Genomic DNA, 21,491 nt, shown 5'->3' with positions numbered 1-21,491 from the left:
CAGGTTGGCAATATCTGTTGAATAAAGTACATAATTATCTCTCCAATCTGAACGCAATTGTAGACTTATTCTTCAGTTTTACATATGTTGCCATATTAATACAAAAGGACAATTTAATGGCATTTTGTTAAGAGTGTAGAAATGATTTCAAGCTGTTTTCATGAAATATATGACATGTCCAAACTGACATCTTATGTGCATTGTCTTATCGTAAGTTTAATCAGAACATAATTTATATGTTTAGCATCAGATGGTTGCAGTGTTATACAATTCTAATTGAAATCCATAAAATCGTGTTTATCTACACCTATAGCATTAAACAGAACTTCCTAAAAGGTTGGGTTGAGTGTTATGTCATAACGATTTTAATTTATCATGTTTACTTATCTCTTTGATTCCAGCAATAACATTTTTTCAAAAAAACTTAATTTTACTATACTATTTCATGAATACTTTTTGATGGTCAAATGTATGTAGTGCTAAGTATCTTTTATTCAGATATTCTGTAAAAAATCATCTCTTAACAGTTGACTTCTAGATGCATGTTTGTTTTTTTGCATGTTTGGGTTGCTGTGTAATTGGCTAATTCCAAACAACTCCTTTAATTCAGATCAAAATGCTGTGAATAAAATTTATGTGCATTTGATTTCCGTTTAAGGGTTGTGTATTATACTTATCTTAAAACTTAAATAAAAGGATATAAGCAATGGTATGCTAGTTAACTGTGTTTTAATTTATATTCGTTGGTAACAATTTTTGTGGATTGAGGTAAAATTGTATTTTCGTGGATATTTGATTTCGTGGTTTTTCAGAAGTCTGTATACAAGCCTATGGAAAAGGTGTACTTCATTGAACATTTAAATTTGTGGTTCACATAAACCCATGAAATCCACTAGAATTGATATCCCACAAATAATAATGAATCCACAGTAGTTACGATCACATTCCACCAGCTTTACCTATCACCTTGACATCTTTTTTTTTTTTTTTTGTAAAGATATGTAATTATATAATGGAATTGAAATTGTACTTGTCATCTGCATAATATATCTCTTGACAACACATGTATGATGATAAAGTTATGTCTGTTCATATTTTGTTCAATAACTTGAGTTTGCTACAACCACATACCAAGAAATTATTATATCAATATAAGATTGAGCGGCCATTTGATCTGGGTAATTTTGACTGGTTTTTATAGTTTTTTAACTTCGACTTTGACTTTATCAAAAAATTAACACATTTTTCTTCTTTTATACCAATACCATACAGAGTCTAAGTTTTCTTTAACTGAATATCATGAAATATTAAGATTGTTGTAAGAAAGTTCCCTATAGATTTTAATTTTTCTTTTCCAATATTTACTTACCTAAGCTATGAAGTGTGTGTGTGTGTGGGTGTGGGTGGGAGGTGGATGTTATACATTTATTTCCCATGTCTAAAGGGAATATTAAGATTTTTTTATTTGAGAAAGCTCATATTTCTCGAAGGCATCACCTGAGGTGAGTATGACTTTTCAAGGGTGGACAAATCCTCATATCTCCCATAGACAAAGCAAATGAATGTTTTATTCCACTGCTTATACTATTTTTACTTCCTGAACATAAAATATTCATTTACATACAATGTTTCATATTACCGCCTACTTTTTTTAACTAAACACAGCATTAACAGTACCAAAGAACAAGTAATTTATTCTATGACATGTTTTTTTCTGTTTTATTTTTCTATATGTCTAAAATAATATATAACAGAATATTGACTATATGTATCGCTATGTTAAAGCCTTGAAACATAACCTAAACCCAGAGTATTGTCATATGAGGTAGTTCTGATGTTTAGAGAGGAATATAATTTTGTTTTCAATGTCATGTGGGGTGTAGTCTCAACCAATCAAATATTTAATTAGTTATCAATTTTTACACACAGTGGAATAAAACTGTCCATCTGTCAATTATCTTGTTTTGTGGATGATAAATCAAATACATTATTTAAGATTGTGACCTTACTATGTAGTATGATATATGGTCATATACAATAAGATTAAGATCCCTCTAGATTTGGAAGTCACTTGGTCTAAGGTCAAGGTCTAAGTTACTCACTGATAAATAGACTGAAATAAGTGTAGAATGCGGTTTCCAGATAATTATAGTTCTACGAGTTAGAATAACTATTATTTTTTACTATGTCTTCAGCGTTCTTTGCAAATGTTTGTCTTAGATTTGGTTAACACTTGTATAGTGATCAATCACAGATCACATATGATCTGAAAGAGTTTTTTTGGTTGACTTATTTTGACTAAATATGGCTATTTGTCTCAGAATTCTTGCAAAAAAAACAATCTAACAGTTTTCTCTCTTGTCATCCCTTCTTCAATATGAGATATTTGTTTTTGATAATGTTCTATCAATAGAAAGAGTTTGTATATCATATATGAGTTTTATTTTTGCTGACGTACTTTGACTACAGCAGAAAAATTAAAGAAATGATAGTTTTCTGCTCTGTTTTCAGCAATTCTAGGGGATATTTTGCCGAAAATATGGTATACGACAAACAAAATCATGTAGAATTTATTTTTAACGGTTAAATGGGTGGAATGGTCTTTAGATTTTCACTGCATTTTGGTCTGCTCAGAATTTTAAATGGTCTATAGATTTAACCTGCAGATGGTCTGTCCATAAAATTGGAATGGTCTTAAGATTTACATTGTAGTTTGTCTGCCCATAAAATTGGAATGGTCTATAGATTTACCCCTCAGTTGGTCTGCTCATAAATTGGAATGATCTATAGATTTACAGTGCAGTTTGTCTGTCCCTAAAATTGAAATGATCTATAGATTAACACTGCAATTGGTCTGTCCCTAAAATTGAAATGGTCGATAGATTAACACTGCAATTGGCCTGCCCATAAAATTAGAATGGTCCATAGATTTACCCTGCAGTTGGTCTGTTCATGAAATTAGAATGGTCGTTAGGTTAACACTGCAGTTGGTCTGTTCATGAAACTAGAATGGTCTTTAAGTTAACACTGCAGTTGGTCTGTTCATGAAATTAGAATGGTCGTTAGGTTAACACTGCAGTAGATCTGTTCATGAAATAAGAATGGTTGTTAGGCAAATACTGCAGTTGGACTGCCCATAACATTTCTAAGTTACACATTCATCACTGAAATTTTGGCACTTTCATCATGTAATTTATTATGACACAGTTCAACAAAATTTGGTTACTATAGGTATATTTCCAGTCCAAGTTTCAGCAAGCTACACTGTTTACCCTTTTCCTTAGTAGTTTGGATGCTGGGCAACAATGTTATACAATATACATTTCAACTTAATCTTTTCTAATTTGGTAAATTTTATTCAAATAAAATTAAATACAAATGCAAATTGCTTTTATGTTGCTATTATAATCCTTTGCAAGACTTGGCATATGCACAGCTACAAGCTAGTTTGGTGATAGAAACAAGCTCAACTGATCCTGTAGTTTCCCTTGTAGTTACTTTTATCCCATGTTCTAGATTAATACAATATATCTGATTTAGTTGAAATCTGATGTAAGACAACATTTCCTAGTTTGACTAGGATAGATAAATAGACGTCTAATTTTGATGAATATAAACCTTAATTGTTCTATCAAATTTAAATCTGATTTTGTTATTACTTAACATCATTTGAATTTATAGAAATGAAGTCAATGTAATTTTTCTTTCATATTGGAAAACATTGTCATCAAGGCCAGGGAGATTCCATAGACAAAAGTGAATATACAGGAAAATGTTGACTCATTGGCAATTATACAACATCTTCTTATTTTTATATATACAGGAACACTTTGAAGATAAAAAAAGAATAGTTGAATAAGATTCTTAGCATGATATTGAATCTTTAATCATTAGTGTAATTAATTTCAGCAACATAAGTTTTAAAGAATTGCACTGATGTGGACAAACTTTTAATTTAAAAAAAATAAAGACTAATATATAATATTTTGTATTTTAATTGTTCATGATAAATTAAATATTCAAAAATATGTCATTAAAACAAAATTAATTGTTGAGATTTTTTTTGTGGATAATATGATACATTTTGGATAAATTGTGATCAAGTTTTCCGTGTTTTTTTAACAGATGTGACAGTGTTCTCTTGTTACTTATGTCTAATGATATAATGTGGGTGTTATTTATATTTATTTTATTATTTGTTTTGAATTGAATTACAAATACTTTTATGAAGTCCTATCTTGTCAATTTATAAATGATGTTAATTAATTTTTTTGAGAGAAGATTTATTTCGAGATACATTTCAGTCTTGTTATTATTATAAACAGATGTTGTCTAGTATTTGGGTGTAGAATTCAGGATAACAATATATTGTAAGGTAATTAACCAATTTTTTTTATTTAATAATAAAAACGATAATTGCAGAGATTGAATGAAAATTTAAGCAAATGCTGTAAAGCAACTAATTTTTGTGGATATTTTTTGAGTGTTTTCCCCTTTGTTGTCACTTCCACAGTGATTTTATTACCACTATTTTGTAAATTGGTGATAAAATTATCCTCTTTTCAGAGAAGATCCTTGTTGATATATTTGCAATGATTCATGTCCATTTTATTTTTCTTCTCCCAAAATATTTTTGCTTTACAGTACATGTACAGATAAAAAAAAGTTTACAGTACATGTACAGGTAAAAAAAGATTTACAGTACAGTACAAAAGGAAAACAAGTTGACTAGTTGTCTCGTCAGTTTCCGTTCGATTTGAATGTCCCCTTGGTATATTCATCATCTTTTTTCTACAGTATAATCAAGAAAAAGTTTCATGAATAAAAAAATAATGAAAAAAAAACCTTTGTGTACAGTAAACAGGTTACTAAAAACAGGATTTACATAAAATATTGGACTATACAACAGACCCTTCTGACCATCATTATCTGACTCCTCAGGGAAATTAGACCTACAAACAAAGACAAACAACAACAAAAAACAAATACAAACTAACACATGGTCCAGATTGCCTGACTTGGTACAGAGCTGTGGTAAAGTTCCAAGTTTGTAAAAATATCCTACCCATATGAATTGGAAAGAGACTTTTTGGTCATAGAGGTAACTGAATTCACCCTGTTAGAAGAGAGTAGACTATCAAAGTCAAATGTGATATTTGTTAGTAGGATTTGCTTGTGTTTTATCCTATTTACATATATTACACCAGTGTATAAATATAAAAAAATATGACAATTTAGCCTGCATTTAATTTTTCTTTTACTTATGACAAAACATGTAGTTTTTTTTTTCTTTTATACTTTCAGGATGGTAAGGTCATTATATGGAGTTTGAATGGAGAGGTTCTTTGTGAAGTTGAGTGTAAAACAGCAGAGGAAAGTTTCCTTACTAATAGTTCTACTGCAGAAGAAACTGATAGCTTTCCTGTCAAGAAATGTGTATATCACAACAAATTAAATCTTCTATGTGTTTGTTTTTATAAGTAAGTTGTAATAAAATCAAGCTTTTTTGAAAGGAGATGGTAGGATAAAAGTAACTACTGTGGATTCATTTATTTTCATGGATACTAATTTCATGAATTAGGAGAAATTGCATGTTCGTGGATATTTGATTTCGTAGTTTTGCCAAACTCTGCATACAAACGTATAGAAAAATTGTACTTTGTTGAACATATGAGTTTGTGGTTTACCTTTACACACTAAATCCACGATATTGGTACTGTAAATTCAGAAATTATTGTGTGCATTTATTATTGCGATTTTTCTAAAATGGACAAGAATGCGATTTTAATTATTGCTATTTCAGAAAAATGTACATACAGATCTATGTTTTAGTTATCAAATTGCGAGTTTTTAATATTGCGATACTCACCTAGTTGCATTATTCGCATTAATAAAAATCTCACAATAATTTCTGAATTTACAGTATCCCCTGAATAATAATGAATCCACCATATTTGACTGCTTAAATCACTTAACTTTTTAGATACTTTTCAAAGTGTAGTAATTTTATTGAATAAATATAAATTGGCTTTTTCAATTTAGAAAATCAATTATTTCATACAATTTCAAGACAGATGGAATAAAAAACATGTGAAATACATTGATACCTGTATTTAATAGTACATTTAATAGTACATCATTCAGCAAAATTTATTTGAATAAGGATCATAATACGCCTTTTCAGAATCTAAATCACAACGATTTGGTGTACCCTTTTGAAAATATTACCCAGAATGCATTAGATTCTGATACGGCAAATTTCATTTTAATGACAGGATGTTAATATAAGGCTGTGTTGGTAGTCTTCTGAAACAACATCTGATACAAAAATTTAATAACACTTTTAGATATTTGGATGATATATTGGCATTCAATAATGACGACTTCAGTATGTACACTAAAGAAATTTATCCTGCTGAACTGACTTTAAATAAAGCTAATACAAACAATGAACACTGTCCTTTCCTGGATCTTGATATCTATATCTTTAACAGTAAGCTTAATACTAAAATTTACGATAAAAGAGATGATTTTAAGTTTCCTATTGTTAACTATCAATTTTTAGATGGTGACGTTCCATTGGCACCATCTTATGGTGTTTATATATCCCAACTTGTATGATTGCTAGCGTATGTCACAATGTATTTGATTTTAACGAAAGAAATCTCTGTATTACTGAAAAATTATTACACTAGGGTTTTCGTAATCACAAAGTTGTCTAAACATTTACTAAACTTTATCATCGGTACAAGGACATCATTCATAAATATAAATCAACGTGCAATCATCTTATACGTTCAGGTATTTCACATCCCATCTTTTATGGTAATATTCTATACAAAGCACAAAATGTAGTCATTCACCTCAAAACCTAACCAAACCTTTAAACAGGCTTATACAGAAGGGATATAGTACCGATACTGTTGTCAAGTCATTAAAGATGGCATTTTTTGGAATTAATATTGATTCACTCATAGGGTCTTTGCGTCGGAAATAAACACATTTATTCTAAAACCAGTTATTGGCATGATATGTTTTTCTAGTATATTTTATGATAGTATGATACTTAACCCCTTACAGGAGGGATTGTGCTTGATTTTCATATGATGAAGACATAATCTTTCAATCAGTTTAACTGAGGTCTGGAGCTGGCATGTCAGTAACTGCTAGTAGTCCTTTGTTAATTTATGTTCATCATTGTCATTTTGCTAAGTTTCTTCTGTTATCTTATCTAACATTGGACTCAGATATAGCGTATTGCTGTGTGTTTTTTTATTCCACATTGGCTAGAAGTATAGGGGGAGGGTTGAGATCTCACAAAACATGTTTAACCCTGCCACATTTTTGCGCCTGTCCCAAGTCGGGAACGTCTGGCCTTTGTTAGTCTTGTATGTTTTTTAAAATTTTGGTTCATTTATATGTTTCCGATTTTAGTGTGACGTCCATTTTTTGATGAACTAGTATACATTTTTTAAGTGGCCAACTGAAGCTCACCTCCGGGTGCGGGATTTTTTCGCTGTGTTGAAGACCCATTGGTGGCCTTTGGATGTTTTCTGCTCTTTGGTCGGGTAGTTAGAAAATGAAAGGATATGTTGTCTCTTTGACACATTCCGCGTTTCAATTCTCAATTTTATTCTGCAGTTCATCTCTAGAATACCCCAAAATTGAGGAATGAAAACAAATGTGTAAGAAGATGTTCAAAAACTGTACCATGTATTGTGTATGGATTATTTATTTGATAGACTGAATGTGTTTTAATTTCTGAAGTACAATAGCCATTGATATATCATATGTTGAAATTTCCAAATTTGAGGTCCCTAAAAAGTAAACTTATCTTCTCTCAATATTACGAGCATTGCAAAGTAATCTCTAATTATCAAACAATAATTTTCTATCGTTATGAATGCACTTAAAAATTCTTATGTTGATAGATACCCATGAGTATTTGAATTTACACCAAGATGTCCTTAAATGAAATTGGGTATCCTGCATTTATCATGCTTTTCAATAACATATGATCAAATCACTGAAAGACCCTCCTCCTCATTTATCAAAAACTGCTTTCTGCATTGACAATATCTTGATGTAAATTAGATACACCCATTTGGGGTAACGCACTCAAGGTGTACCTAATACATACCAAAAATATCTTTAGTTTGTTGCTTCATAAGTGACAGAGTATAAATCTTTCAGGTATGAAAATTGGGATTTTATTGAATCACTTAAACCTCAAAAAATAGTTCTGTTGGTTCTTAATAAAATTTTGTCTTAGAATGGTGGCTTGATTTCCAAGATCTAACCTTGCAGACAGCAAGTGTGTTACTTCACTGCTGTCAACAGATGCATGATAGTTGTCTGTCATGGTTACTTCACTGCTGTCAACAGATACATGGTAATGTCTGTCATGATTACTTCACTGCTGTCAACAGACGCATGGTAGTTGTCTGTCATGATTACTTCAATGCTGTCAACAGATGCATGGTAGTTGTCTGTCATGATTGTTAACTTCACTGCTGTCAACAGATGCATGGTAGTTGTCTGTCATGGTTACTTCATTGCTGTCAACAGACGCATGGTAGTTGTCTGTCATGATTACTTCAATGCTGTCAACAGATGCATGGTAGTTGTCTGTCATGATTGTTAACTTCACTGCTGTCAACAGATGCATGGTAGTTGTCTGTCATGGTTACTTCACTGCTGTCAACAGATGCATGGTAGTTGTCTGTTATGATTGTTTACTTCTCTGCTGTCAACAGATGCATGGTAGTTGTCTGTTATGATTGTTTACTTCACTGGCGTCAACAGATGCATGGTAGTTGTCTGTCATGATTGTTTACTTCACTGCTGTCAACAGATGCATGGTAGTTGTCTGTCATGATGGTTTACTTCACTGCTATCAACATATGCATGGTAGTTGTCTGTCATGGTTACTTCACTACTGTCAACAGATGCATGGTAGTTGTCTGTCATGGTTACTTCACTGCTGTCAATAGATGCATGGTAGTTGTCTGTTTTGATTGTTTACTTTACTGCTGTCAACAGATGCATGGTAGTTGTCTGTTATGATTGTTTACTTCACTGCTGTCAACAGATGCATGGTAGTTGTCTGTTATGGTTGCTTCAATGCTGTCAACAGATGCATGGTAGTTGTCTGTCATGTTTACTTCACTGCTGTCAACAGATGCATGGTAGTTGTCTAATATGATTGTTTACTTCACTGCTGTCAACAGATGCATGGTAGTTGTCTGTTATGGTTACTTCAATGCTGTCAACAGATGCATGGTAGTTGTCTGTTATGATTGTTTACTTCTCTGCTGTCAACAGATGCATGGTAGTTGTCTGTTATGATTGTTTACTTCACTGCTGTCAACAGATGCATGGTAGTTGTCTGTTATGATTGTTTACTACACTGCTGTCAACAGATGCATGGTAGTTGTCTGTTATAATTGTTTACTTCACTGATGTCAACAGATGCATGGTTGTTGTCTGTCATGGTTGTTTACTTCACTGCTGTCAACAGATGCATGGTTGTTGTCTGTTATAATTGTTTACTTCACTGCTGTCAACAGATGCATGGTAGTTGTCTGTTATAATTGTTTACTTCACTGCTGTCAACAGATGCATGGTAGTTGTCTGTTATGATTGTTTACTTCTCTGCTGTCAACAGATACATGGTAGTTGTCTGTTTTGATTGTTTACTTCACTGCTGTCAACAGATGCATGGTAGTTGTCTGTCATGGTTACTTCACTGCTGTTAACAGATGCATGGTTGTTGTCTGTCATGATTGTTTACTTCACTGCTGTCAACATATGCATGGTAGTTGTCTGTCATGGTTACTTCACTGCTGTCAATAGATGCATGGTAGTTGTCTGATATGATTGTTTACTTCTCTGCTGTCAACAGATGCATGGTAGTTGTCTGTTATAATTGTTTACTTCACTGCTGTCAACAGATGCATGGTTGTTGTCTGTTATAATTGTTTACTTCACTGCTGTCAACAGATGCATGGTAGTTGTCTGTCATGATTGTTTACTTCACTGCTGTCAACATATGCATGGTAGTTGTCTGTCATGGTTACTTCACTACTGTCAACAGATGCATGGTAGTTGTCTGTCATGGTTACTTCACTGCTGTCAATAGATGCATGGTAGTTGTCTGTTTTGATTGTTTACTTCACTGCTGTCAACAGATGCATGGTAGGTGTCTGTTTTGATTGTTTACTTCACTGCTGTCAACAGATGCATGGTAGTTGTCTGTTTTGATTGTTTACTTCACTGCTGTCTACAGATGCATGGTAGTTGTCTGTTATGATTGTTTACTTCACTGCTGTCAACAGATGCATGGTTGTTGTCTGTTATGATTGTTTACTTCACAGCTTTCAACAGATGCATGGTAGTTGTCTGTTATGATTGTTTACTTCACTGCTGTCAACAGATGCATGGTAGTTGTCTGTTAGGATTGTTTACTTCACTGCTGTCAACAGATGCATGGTAGTTGTCTGTTATAATTGTTTACTTCACTGCTGTCAACAGATGCATGGTAGTTGTCTGTTTTGATTGTTTACTTCACTGCTGTCAACAGATGCATGGTAGTTGTCTGTTATGATTGTTTACTTCACTGCTGTCAACAGATGCATGGTAGTTGTCTGTCATGGTTACTTCACTGCTGTCAACAGATGCATGGTAGTTGTCTGTTATGATTGTTTACTTCACTGCTGTCAACAGATGCATGGTAGTTGTCTGTTTTGATTGTTTACTTCACTGCTGTCAACAGATGCATGGTAGTTGTCTGTTATGGTTACTTCAATGCTGTCAACAGATGCATGGTAGTTGTCTGTTATGGTTACTTCAATGCTGTCAACAGATGCATGGTAGTTGTCTGTTATGTTTACTTCAATGCTGTCAACAGATGCATTGTTGTTGTCTGTTATGATTGTTAACTTCACAGCTGTCAACAGATGCATGGTAGTTGTCTGTCATGTTTACTTCACTGCTGTCAACAGATGCATGGTAGTTGTCTGTTATGATTGTTTACTTCTCTGCTGTCAACAGATGCATGGTAGTTGTCTGTTTTGATTGTTTACTTCACTGCTGTCAACAGATGCATGGTAGTTGTCTGTTATGGTTACTTCAATGCTGTCAACAGATGCATGGTTGTTGTCTGTTATGATTGTTTACTTCACTGCTGTCAACAGATGCATGGTAGTTGTCTGTCATGTTTACTTCACTGCTGTCAACAGATGCATAGTAGTTGTCTGTTATGATTGTTTACTTCTCTGCTGTCAACAGATGCATGGTAGTTGTCTGTTATGATTGTTTACTTCACTGCTGTCAACAGATGCATGGTAGTTGTTTGATATGATTGTTTACTTCACTGCTGTCAACAGATGCATGGTTGTTGTCTGTTATAATTGTTTACTTCACTGCTGTCAACAGATGCATGGTAGTTGTCTGTCATGGTTACTTCACTGCTGTCAATAGATGCATGGTAGTTGTCTGTTATAATTGTTTACTTCACTGCTGTCAACAGATGCATGGTTGTTGTCTGTTATGATTGTTTACTTCACAGCTGTCAACAGATGCATGGTAGTTGTCTGTCATGTTTACTTCACTGCTGTCAACAGATGCATGGTAGTTGTCTGTTATGATTGTTTACTTCACAGCTGTCAACAGATGCATGGTAGTTGTCTGTCATGTTTACTTCACTGCTGTCAACAGATGCATGGTAGTTGTCTGTTATGATTGTTTACTTCTCTGCTGTCAACAGATGCATGGTAGTTGTTTGATATGATTGTTTACTTCACTGCTGTCAACAGATGCATGGTAGTTGTCTGTCATGTTTACTTCACTGCTGTCAACAGATGCATGGTAGTTGTCTGATATGATTGTTTACTTCACTGCTGTCAACAGATGCATGGTAGTTGTCTGATATGATTGTTTACTTCTCTGTTGTCAACAGATGCATGGTAGTTGTCTGTTATGATTGTTTACTTCTCTGCTGTCAACAGATGCATGGTAGTTGTCTGTCATGGTTACTTCACTGCTGTCAACAGATGCATGGTAGTTGTCTGTCATGGTTACTTCACTGCTGTCAACAGATGCATGGTAGTTGTCTGTTATGATTGTTTACTTCACAGCTGTCAACAGATGCATGGTAGTTGTCTGTTATGATTGTTTACTTCACAGCTGTCAACAGATGCATGGTAGTTGTCTGTTATGATTGTTTACTTCACAGCTGTCAACAGATGCATGGTAGTTGTTTGTTATGATTGTTTACTTCTCTGCTGTCAACAGATGCATGGTATTTGTCTGTCATGATTGTTTAAGTATTTAGCAGATCATTGTTTTTCACTTTTGAACTGTTTTATACAAAGGTAGCAATATACAGTTAGGCATTTGATTTTGCATTTTGGACCCAGTGAATTTTTCAATTTTTTTTTCAATTGCTGAAGAGTAGTATAGCCTTCAAAATAAGTTTATATGAACCTCAAGAATTTTAAAAGTATGTTTTGTGATCTATTTTCTGTTTGACAGTCATATTTTCATATGCATTTCGTACATATGTCCTAAAAAAAATTTTAATATTTATTTACACCTTTTTCACCCCTCAAACTTTGTGATGCAATTTTTACGAAAAAATGAGGCAAAAAAGAAAATGATTTTTATTTGACCTTTTGTTAGATAAATGTCAATATCAGAAAAAGTGTCTTTCAAAGGTGAGATTTACCTTGAACCAAATTTTGGAGACACACATGTGACATTTCTATGCCTCTTTTTGCAATATTTAATCGCAAACATATGCAGAATGTTGCCATGGATACATCAAACATTGGAAATCATATCTATGGAAGATACTGATTACATACATATTTACATGTACGACAAACAGCTAGCTTAATTTGTTAGAAAGCTATGAAAAGAGAATGAATGAAAATCATAAGGGTCAATTTCAATTGTTTTCCCCTAACTTTGTATTGCTACTTTGTCTTATCTGAGAAAGCATAGAGTTGCATATATTGAGTTGAATCAAACAACCACACATCTATTGATGTATAGATTATAAATCCATATCGGATGAGAAAAAAATCATCTATAATGGTAATACATGTTAATTTCATTATTTATAGTCCTTAGCAAACAAATATAGACATTTTGACACAGACTTGATCCGGTTGTAAATTTGCACTCCATTTGCTTAAGCCCTATTATCAAATGTTTGAGGTTTATGTAATAACCTCAGAATAATTGGCAAGATATTTTTTTTATAGAATAAATTAATTTGATATTCTTAGGGTAGATTGGGGATCTAAATTAATATCTTTAGAATTTTTAAATAAATTTGCCAAAATGTAGTTTATATCATACTTTTAAAAAAAATATGATAGAAAGAATTGGTCACAGGGCTGTTTTTTAAGCTACAAGTTATGCAAAAATGTCATTTGATTTATACATGGAAAACCAAATTTTGTGTGATAGAAAGAAAACTAAAGTATCATAATACTCAGGATGCTACATTATTAATATACCTTTGTTGCTTTAAGAGCTTTTTGTATTACTGTTGATTCATTTATTTTTGTGGATTGAGGGAAAATTGTATTTTGTGGATATTTGATTTTGTGGTTTGCCAAAGTCTGTATACATAAAGAATGTTTCTCTTGAACATTCAAATTTCACCTTTACCCACGAAATCAATGAAAATTGGTATCCCACGAATAATAATGAATCCACAGTATTTTTAACTAATTAAGGATACAAGTTTGTATGCCATAGGAATGATGATTATAAAAAAATAAGATGCTATTATTACGTTGAAATAAGTAAAATTATTTTCTGTATTTCTTTTTAGTTCTACCCGAGTACATGTATACAAATTGAATGTCACAGATGGTGTGCCTGGCTGTGATTTATGTGATGTTATATTGGTAAACAAAGAACCCTGGGATATCTGCTTTGATTCATGTCAAAACTTATGTGTGTTACAGCCAGTAGAAGGGGAGACAATCATAATTTACAGTTTAACATGTCAGGATAATACAGTTAAGGTTTGTATAGGAATTGTGGACTGCTCTTCTCAAATATTGTACTTAAATAAATGAAACTTTCATTAGTTTGTTAGAAAAGTGTTTTCACCAAGGGTAGGTAAAAAACTGAAACCATGGACAATAACATAGCAAAAAAAGCATTACAACAAAAAACCAGATCTTGTAAATTCAGTTCTTTGAAAAGTGTGTAGGATATCTGTGTTGGAATATCAATTTTTGCTTGGTATTATTGCTGCTCTAAAACCATATATATATATAACTTTGATTTACATGTAGCCAGAAAAAGGAAATATTTGAAAAATAATGTTTAAACGAATTGTTTGTTAACATATTATTTATGAGATCAGCTTTCTCTTTCAATTTTTGTCTTCCCTCTATCAGTGAAATAATGTTACTGTGGATTCATTATTGTTCATGCAGTACTAATTTTTGTGGATTTTGTGGGTATAGGTTTACCACAAATTTAGGTACAAACTTTCCATAGGGTTGTATGCAGAAATTTGGCAAAACCATTAAATCAAATAGAATCATGTGCAAAACAGTGTAGCTGAGACCATTGATTGGAGCGCTAAAATATCCCATTGACTGGGTCAGATTAGGTGAACGTTCGTCTGTAACGCCCACAACTCACGACGTATTTATTATAAACATTTAAACTGTGGGGTTGCCAATGGGTCTCAGTATATATACGTACTACAGTGCACAGTATATTATATACATATTTTATTTGCGATCATAAAATGTACGAAGTCGTCCATTACTATGTAAATTGAAAATATGAAAATACTTTTCACAAGTATAGTAGTTAGCAGAAAAGATCATCAAACTATACATTGTATACTGAATTGCGGCCAAGCTTAGCGAAAGGTCGTGCAACATAATCAGTCAAACAAACTTTATTAGATTAATTCGTTAAGGAACGATCGTTTTCATTGGTCAAATCAAACCTTCGACCTCACACCTGCGAAAATAGAACATGCGTACTATAAAGCTGAATGGACTGATCAGTATTCACGTAGCCGGTCAAGGTCGTTAAAAACTTCCATTGTCGTATTCACGTACATGATTGTGTTCTTGATTATCCCATGGCAATTCTAGCTTTTATACATGTGCATGTAAAATTTTAAACTTTAATTTTAACAGTCACGTCGAAATATTTAATTCAACTGTCTCCTCTCAATTGGTTCTGGATTAAGGGAGCTACCATTTTATTTTGATTGGGGGTGGGGGACTTGGATGAAACATTTTGTCCTGCATTTTTTTTAGTTGTTATCTCTGTCCTGTCTTTCTATTTTTCAGTCTGTTAGGTCCTGACTATATTTATTAGTTTATCCTGATTTTTTTACATAAATCGTCATCCTGCCTTTTTTTTGTCAAGTTGCTCACCCTGCCTTATCTTTTATTCAATGGACTTGATGAATTAACGTTGTACTTGAAATGAAACCGTACTTAACTACAAAAATAACCAAATTACATACTAAAGATATTGCTCGATTTTTATAGTAAATGGGTTTGTGTTATAAACTGTCATGTTCATTATTCATATTCTTTCATAAGTTTTAGGATAGTGTGATTTTTTTCTGATTTAGTTTACTTGATTTTGAAAAAAAAATCCCAAAATTCTAAGTAAATTCAGAACATGTAACCAGCCATGCTTTGTTTAGAGAAAAAATGGAGATGGCAAACCATGGCACAGTGGAAGGAAATGTACTTTATAAACTCCAGCGATATACTTTCTTAATTTATAATTAACTGTTTTGCTATCCTCAGTTGAAAATTATATATTGTAAATATTTAAATAGTTGCATAGAAAACAATCAGTTTTAAACAGTGTGGTTATTCACTAAATGTATTGATAAAAGGTGACTCCATTTTTGTACATACTTTTACAGTAGTCATCCTTAATTTCTTAATATTTCGTTTATAAGTTTATCATACATGTATGATTTTGTATTTCATTTTAATACGCACGCATGCCACACGTTACTTTGGCGGATAGTTCAACAATGTTATGCAAAGCTCTATTCTTACGGTATGAAATTAAAGGATAAATTTTCAACCAATTAAAATCGAAAACAGTACATTTATATAGTTCCTTACAAACTACGACATTTCTCACAAGTATTTATTTATTTTTTAGTTCCACACATGCAAAAATAAAATCTTCGCCGATGAAACATTTCAAACCTTTTTACACCAACATGCCTTCACTGAATTCATTTGAATTTCGTGGTGACCATGATAGTACATTGCATAGTACATCTATATTCACGTGCACACATGATACGATCTTTCGGGGACAATTTGCTCGTTTATGACACGTCATTTCTGAATGACCAAATGCTTAGCTACTTTATTTTCGTTTTATAGCATGAAAACAATAAAAGAGGAATGTGCAACCCATCATAAATTTGAAATGGATCAGTATTATGAGATCCTTATTATAAGTAACTACGAAATTGTCAGGATAATAACCTAGCGTCAATATGAAAGAAATTAAAGTGGTTCATACATTCATCCGTATAAAAGCGGCACATGTATTTTATTTTATCCTTATATTTTTCATAGTGCGGTACAAGTGCTGCATGCATAAAGAATATTACTTAACACAAATTATTAGTATAATATTTCGACCCCACTATTTGAAATTCACAAAATACTTATTTAATTATTTCGACCAAAATCATTGTTTTTTACGTTCGTAGTAACGTAGTACATTCCATTGTCGGTCACCTGTGTCAATTCACGTGCACACTACAATTGTTGTTGTATTTAAATCTTTCGGCCAATGAAATGAGACGTTACAAGTTGTTTGTTTGTGATACGCCAGAATGTTATCAATGAATTATCAATCGCTAAACTTGACTGTACCTATTCAAAAACGTAAATGCAAATTTCACAAGGCTTGATCCAAATAGCCTTTTTACTGTCTAATAACTTGCAAGTACGAAAAAGACAGGAAAGAAGTATATTTTGTCTATATGTTTTGTGTTTGCACACTTTTTAAAGTTGATCATGCATTCGTTCTAAAATAAAATTTTGACCAGATAAAAGTTAAAAGATGACATAGTTGGACAACCGCAATTGTTAAATCGCTTTGACATCCGAAAAAAAAAAAATAATCAACACATCCATTGTAACTTTTAAAGCCAGTTAAATCCTTTTTTGCTGAAAGAACGTCCGATATCATAAAAATTCATTATCAAAACATAACAAAAACACAAGTAAAGAACGTTTAAGTATTCAATATAAATCAAAACACAAAGGTTATTCCTGATTAGTTTTTCGAATTATTTTATTTAGGCGTTGAGACCCTTTGGTGACCCCACAGTTTAAATGTCTATAATAAATACGTCGTGAGTTGTGGGCGTTACAGACGAACGTTCACCTAATCTGACCCAGTCAATTTAATATTTTAGCGCGCCAATCAATGGTCTCGGCTACACTGTTTTGCACATGATTCTATCAACCAAAATTCATGTACAATTTTTCTGCAAAATCCGAGAATTGGTATCCATGAAAAGGAATGAATCTTTATTTTTCTTTTTTTTCTCTTGTAGGCAGTGAAAGGAAAATCAAAAACATCAGATCCCTGGATTACAGAGTTAGAGAATTTAAACAATGACTGGGTGTTTTTCCAAGGTAGGCTATAAAAGTATCATGAGTGCCAGAAAGCTAGAGAATGGTATTGGGTTTTGTTGATAAATTTTGATATTGTTCTAGTAAACTTTGTAAATGTTAAATTCTTATTATAATCAATATTAAAAAGAACCAATCATGAATTAATAAGATAAAACATTTTAAATGTGAACTTCATTTTCACACATTCATTTTTTCAAATGTTAGCTCAGAAAGTAACGGTGATTAGGAAAAAAATATTCAAGCAGACTTATTCTGATATTCAGTCAATCAATTCTATGTCCTTTCTTTAATAAACAGTCAATTAGTTTAATATTTTTTGTTTGAAATGGCTTGAATCAAATAAAGTTAGTCTTGATTCAGTTGTATAAATTTCAAACTGTATGCCAAGATATTATTTGAGATTAACAGTCACAAATGTCAACCAAATAAACCATTAATGAATAATTATAACTGGTATAAAGTTTGACATGGTTCCCTGCACTTAGTATAAGTATTCATTAAAGAAGTTCAGAGAGAGCATGCCTTAATAAGTGAAGTGAAACAAATAAGAAATAAATAGTAGCAACAGCTGGCATTATAAACAGGAAGTAACGTGAAATATTAAAAAACTTATCTTAATCAGAGTTTTTGAACAGATGGCTTATTTTACCTTATAAATTATACTTTGAAGTTCTTTGACGTAATAGATAATTGATAGGAAACTGATTCTTCCTTTAGAGTTTGTCTTGAAAAGGACTACTGATGCTATGCAATGCTTATTTTTCAAGGAAATTGGTCTATAAAATCCCTCAAATTTTGAAAAATGAAGATTGAGAAAATGAAAGTAATAGATTATTGATAGGTTTTGCTTGAAATCGAGTACCATGCATATTTAGAACAAGGGGTTGGGGGTTCCTTCATGCCCTATCAAAACATAGACTTTTAGCTAAGTAAAGGTAATTCATGGAGAATTAGAAAATTTTTGACAAATATCTGATTCATTTACATCTGGTTTTAATCACATCTATAAAAGTAATAAGTTGCCTTATATACTGACCGTTTGAGGGCTTCGTAGCTGGTCAAGCTCGTTAAACAACCCTGTAGTAGTAGTAGTAGCCTTATATAGTTTAATCTAAATTTCTTACTCTTATCATATATCATGAAGCTTTTAATAGTGGTCTTTGAAGCAGCTAATTCCTACTAATCAGTACAAAGCCCATGCATAAGTACCATACCTTGTGCCTTACCATTCTTCGTAAAATAACATGTGAATATTGTAGGCTAAATTGAAAAATTAAATATAGGAACCATGGGCAGATCAAGGGTTCAAGAAAAGAGAGGTTGTAATTGTCTGTTTTGTTAATATGTTAAATGGAAAAAAAATGCTGACAATTTTATGCCAAAAACTAAAAGTTGGGACCCATATTGTTTTACCCCTGTCTGGCTGTCCGTACTTCCGTCCGTCCCATTATGGGTATATAGTTATTCTAGATAACTCCTCCTACAGTTTGAATGCTAGGAAGTTTTCACTTTGCTGGCTGTTTGTACACATATTGAAGGTGTGCATGTGGTCAGGGTTTTGATTTTTATTGATATTTGCTCTTTTGGGAGATAGTTGAACTTTGTCATTTTTGGAGTATATACTTACATAAGATGTGCATAGCGTTTCTGTATAACTCCTCCTACAGTGAACCATAGACCTATGTGCTCCCTTGCTTAACTTTTAAAATAACACTTTGAATCTGCAGGGGCATCATTTGTGTCTCCCAGACACAATAATATCTCAAAGAAAGTCCTGCATTGACTTTGTTATAATACAGTTACTTCAAAGTGGAGTGCATCATTTTGTCTAGTTTGTGATTAAAGTCCTCTCTATGCCCCACCTGAATCCACCACTGGGAACACCAAAACATGCACATTTTGGAATAACCCAGATATGGAAGGAAGGGCATTTTTTAACTCCTTTATTTTACATGAATGTTGATAAGAGGTCTTATACATTGAATTAAACCAAATCTTGTGAGTCTTCACAGAAAACAGAATTGCATAACAATCTGACTAAGTAATTGACTTTGTTAATTGTTTGAATTTCAATTAAATAACAGCGGTTGTTTCAAATATTTACATCTTTATTGTGCTTGCATGTATATTTATGGAATGTGAAATACTTATTTCAGCCTCAGAAGATATTCCCAGTATGTATCAAGGGTTGAAGAAACAGAAAATAGACCAGAATATGAAGGACTATATGGAAAAGAAACAAATAAGACTAAGTGGACAAAAAATTCCACAACCACCTCCTAAAAAGGTTAAACAGAGAGAATGACAATAAATTTAAAATATACAAATTTGTTTTATTTTGCTCTACAATTATCCAGAAGGCATGCCTCACTGACATCATGTCAGACCTGAAGTTGATTTAGGCTGACTTGAACTGACTAAGCATAGTACTCTCCTTGGACTTAGAAACATTGAAACCTACATCTCACTAGCCTGAAAGCTTCACTAGCCTGAAAGCTGTAGGGCTGTTTCTTCTGTCATATCATATTAGTAAATATGCTTAAATAAAATGATCTATATTTGTCTAGTAAATTGTCTGCTTTTGGTCAAATATTAGTATTTTAATAAGAAACTAATTGGTTCCAATTTATTTATGGTATTGATTGGTGTACATTTTCACAAAATACTAGTAGATGTCTTTCATAGCTCTGATACAGGAGTTTGATGGGTTGATGATAAGGTTATTTAAGTTTAGTTGGAAAAAGGGGATATGGTGAATTAATTAATGGAACAAATTATTTTGTCTTTCTTCAAATAACTATAAGCAAAGGAACAGCACTTTCATTGGTTTTCTTCATCTCAAAGTCAAAGTGAGGCCACCAACAGGGAGTAAAAACTCACATCTCATTGCAAGTTCAAAAAGGCCCCTGTTATCAGTTTGTATGAAATTATTGTTAGATGTGAATCATACTACATCATTGCATTGTAGAACACAGATAAAGGGTAATGTAAACAAATTAAAGTCCATAACAGGCAATTAATCTAATAAATGCTGTTTTAAGGAGGAGGTAAGATAAGAGCCATTATTTGGCTTCTGAAATTACAAAAAAAAATATTCAAGCCTTTCAAAATTATGTTAATTTTGCTATTAAATGAACAGGTTAATATCAGATAATGACAAAAAGTCAGCTGACATCTGTCTACCTGAATATCTTCATTATGTAAAATACTGTAAACCAACTTATCATGTTAAGCCCTTTCTTCATATGGCAAAATGCATGCTACTTTATTCATCAGAAGTATATCACATGACCTGCCCTATTAATTCAATTAACTCCCTTGGCTACAGGTTGAAACTTTTTAAATTATATTAAATTTACAGATTGTCAAGTCAAGGGTTGGCAGGTATTCATAAAGAAGAATATTTAAGTTTCGCCAATATTTATATTCCAACTATTTTTCTACTATTGAAAAATAAATTGCTTGTCAAAATTTGTTCATTTCCAGTATACATGTGCAAACATTAAAAAATAAAATCATATAATTTGGGGAGGCTTTCAAGGAAGATAGACAAGACAATCTATTTTTCCCTTTTCAGACAATTTTGTGAATTGGAATTGAATTTCAAATAACATTGCTAATAAGTTACAATTAAATTTTTGTATGTATTTAAAACTTTCTGAAAAAAAGAATAATTCATATTTGTTCAAATTTAATAAACAAAGTACTATTCACAATACATTTTTCAAGAAATATGGGTTTCAGGATTTCTATATTTTTATTTATATTATATTGGGAAAATTGATTCTTTGGACAAATAAAACAAAA

At 32.2% G+C, this 21,491-nt stretch overlaps 1 protein-coding gene across 3 annotated transcripts in view; it reads left to right on the top strand.

Annotated features, from left to right (window-relative positions):
* The window catches only part of LOC127705196 (tRNA (guanine-N(7)-)-methyltransferase non-catalytic subunit wdr4-like), a 91,546-nt gene extending 71,535 nt beyond the window's left edge, over nt 1-20,011 (top strand). For all 3 annotated transcript variants that reach the window (XM_052209513.1, XM_052209514.1, XM_052209512.1), the window contains 4 exons: nt 5,305-5,480; nt 13,847-14,042; nt 17,603-17,684; nt 19,841-20,011. In XM_052209513.1, the coding sequence (XP_052065473.1) occupies nt 5,305-5,480; nt 13,847-14,042; nt 17,603-17,684; nt 19,841-19,989 (603 nt within the window). In that variant the 3' untranslated portion in view covers nt 19,990-20,011. The remainder of the gene's footprint in view (nt 1-5,304; nt 5,481-13,846; nt 14,043-17,602; nt 17,685-19,840) is intronic.
* The last annotated feature ends 1,480 nt before the right edge of the window (nt 20,012-21,491 follow it).

Source organism: Mytilus californianus, unplaced genomic scaffold, assembly GCF_021869535.1.
Source record: "Mytilus californianus isolate M0D057914Y unplaced genomic scaffold, xbMytCali1.0.p SCAF_6, whole genome shotgun sequence".
Taxonomy (NCBI): domain Eukaryota; kingdom Metazoa; phylum Mollusca; class Bivalvia; order Mytilida; family Mytilidae; genus Mytilus; species Mytilus californianus.
The sequence above is the reverse complement of the archived record's forward strand: the minus strand, read 5'-3'. Positions and strand labels throughout refer to the sequence as shown.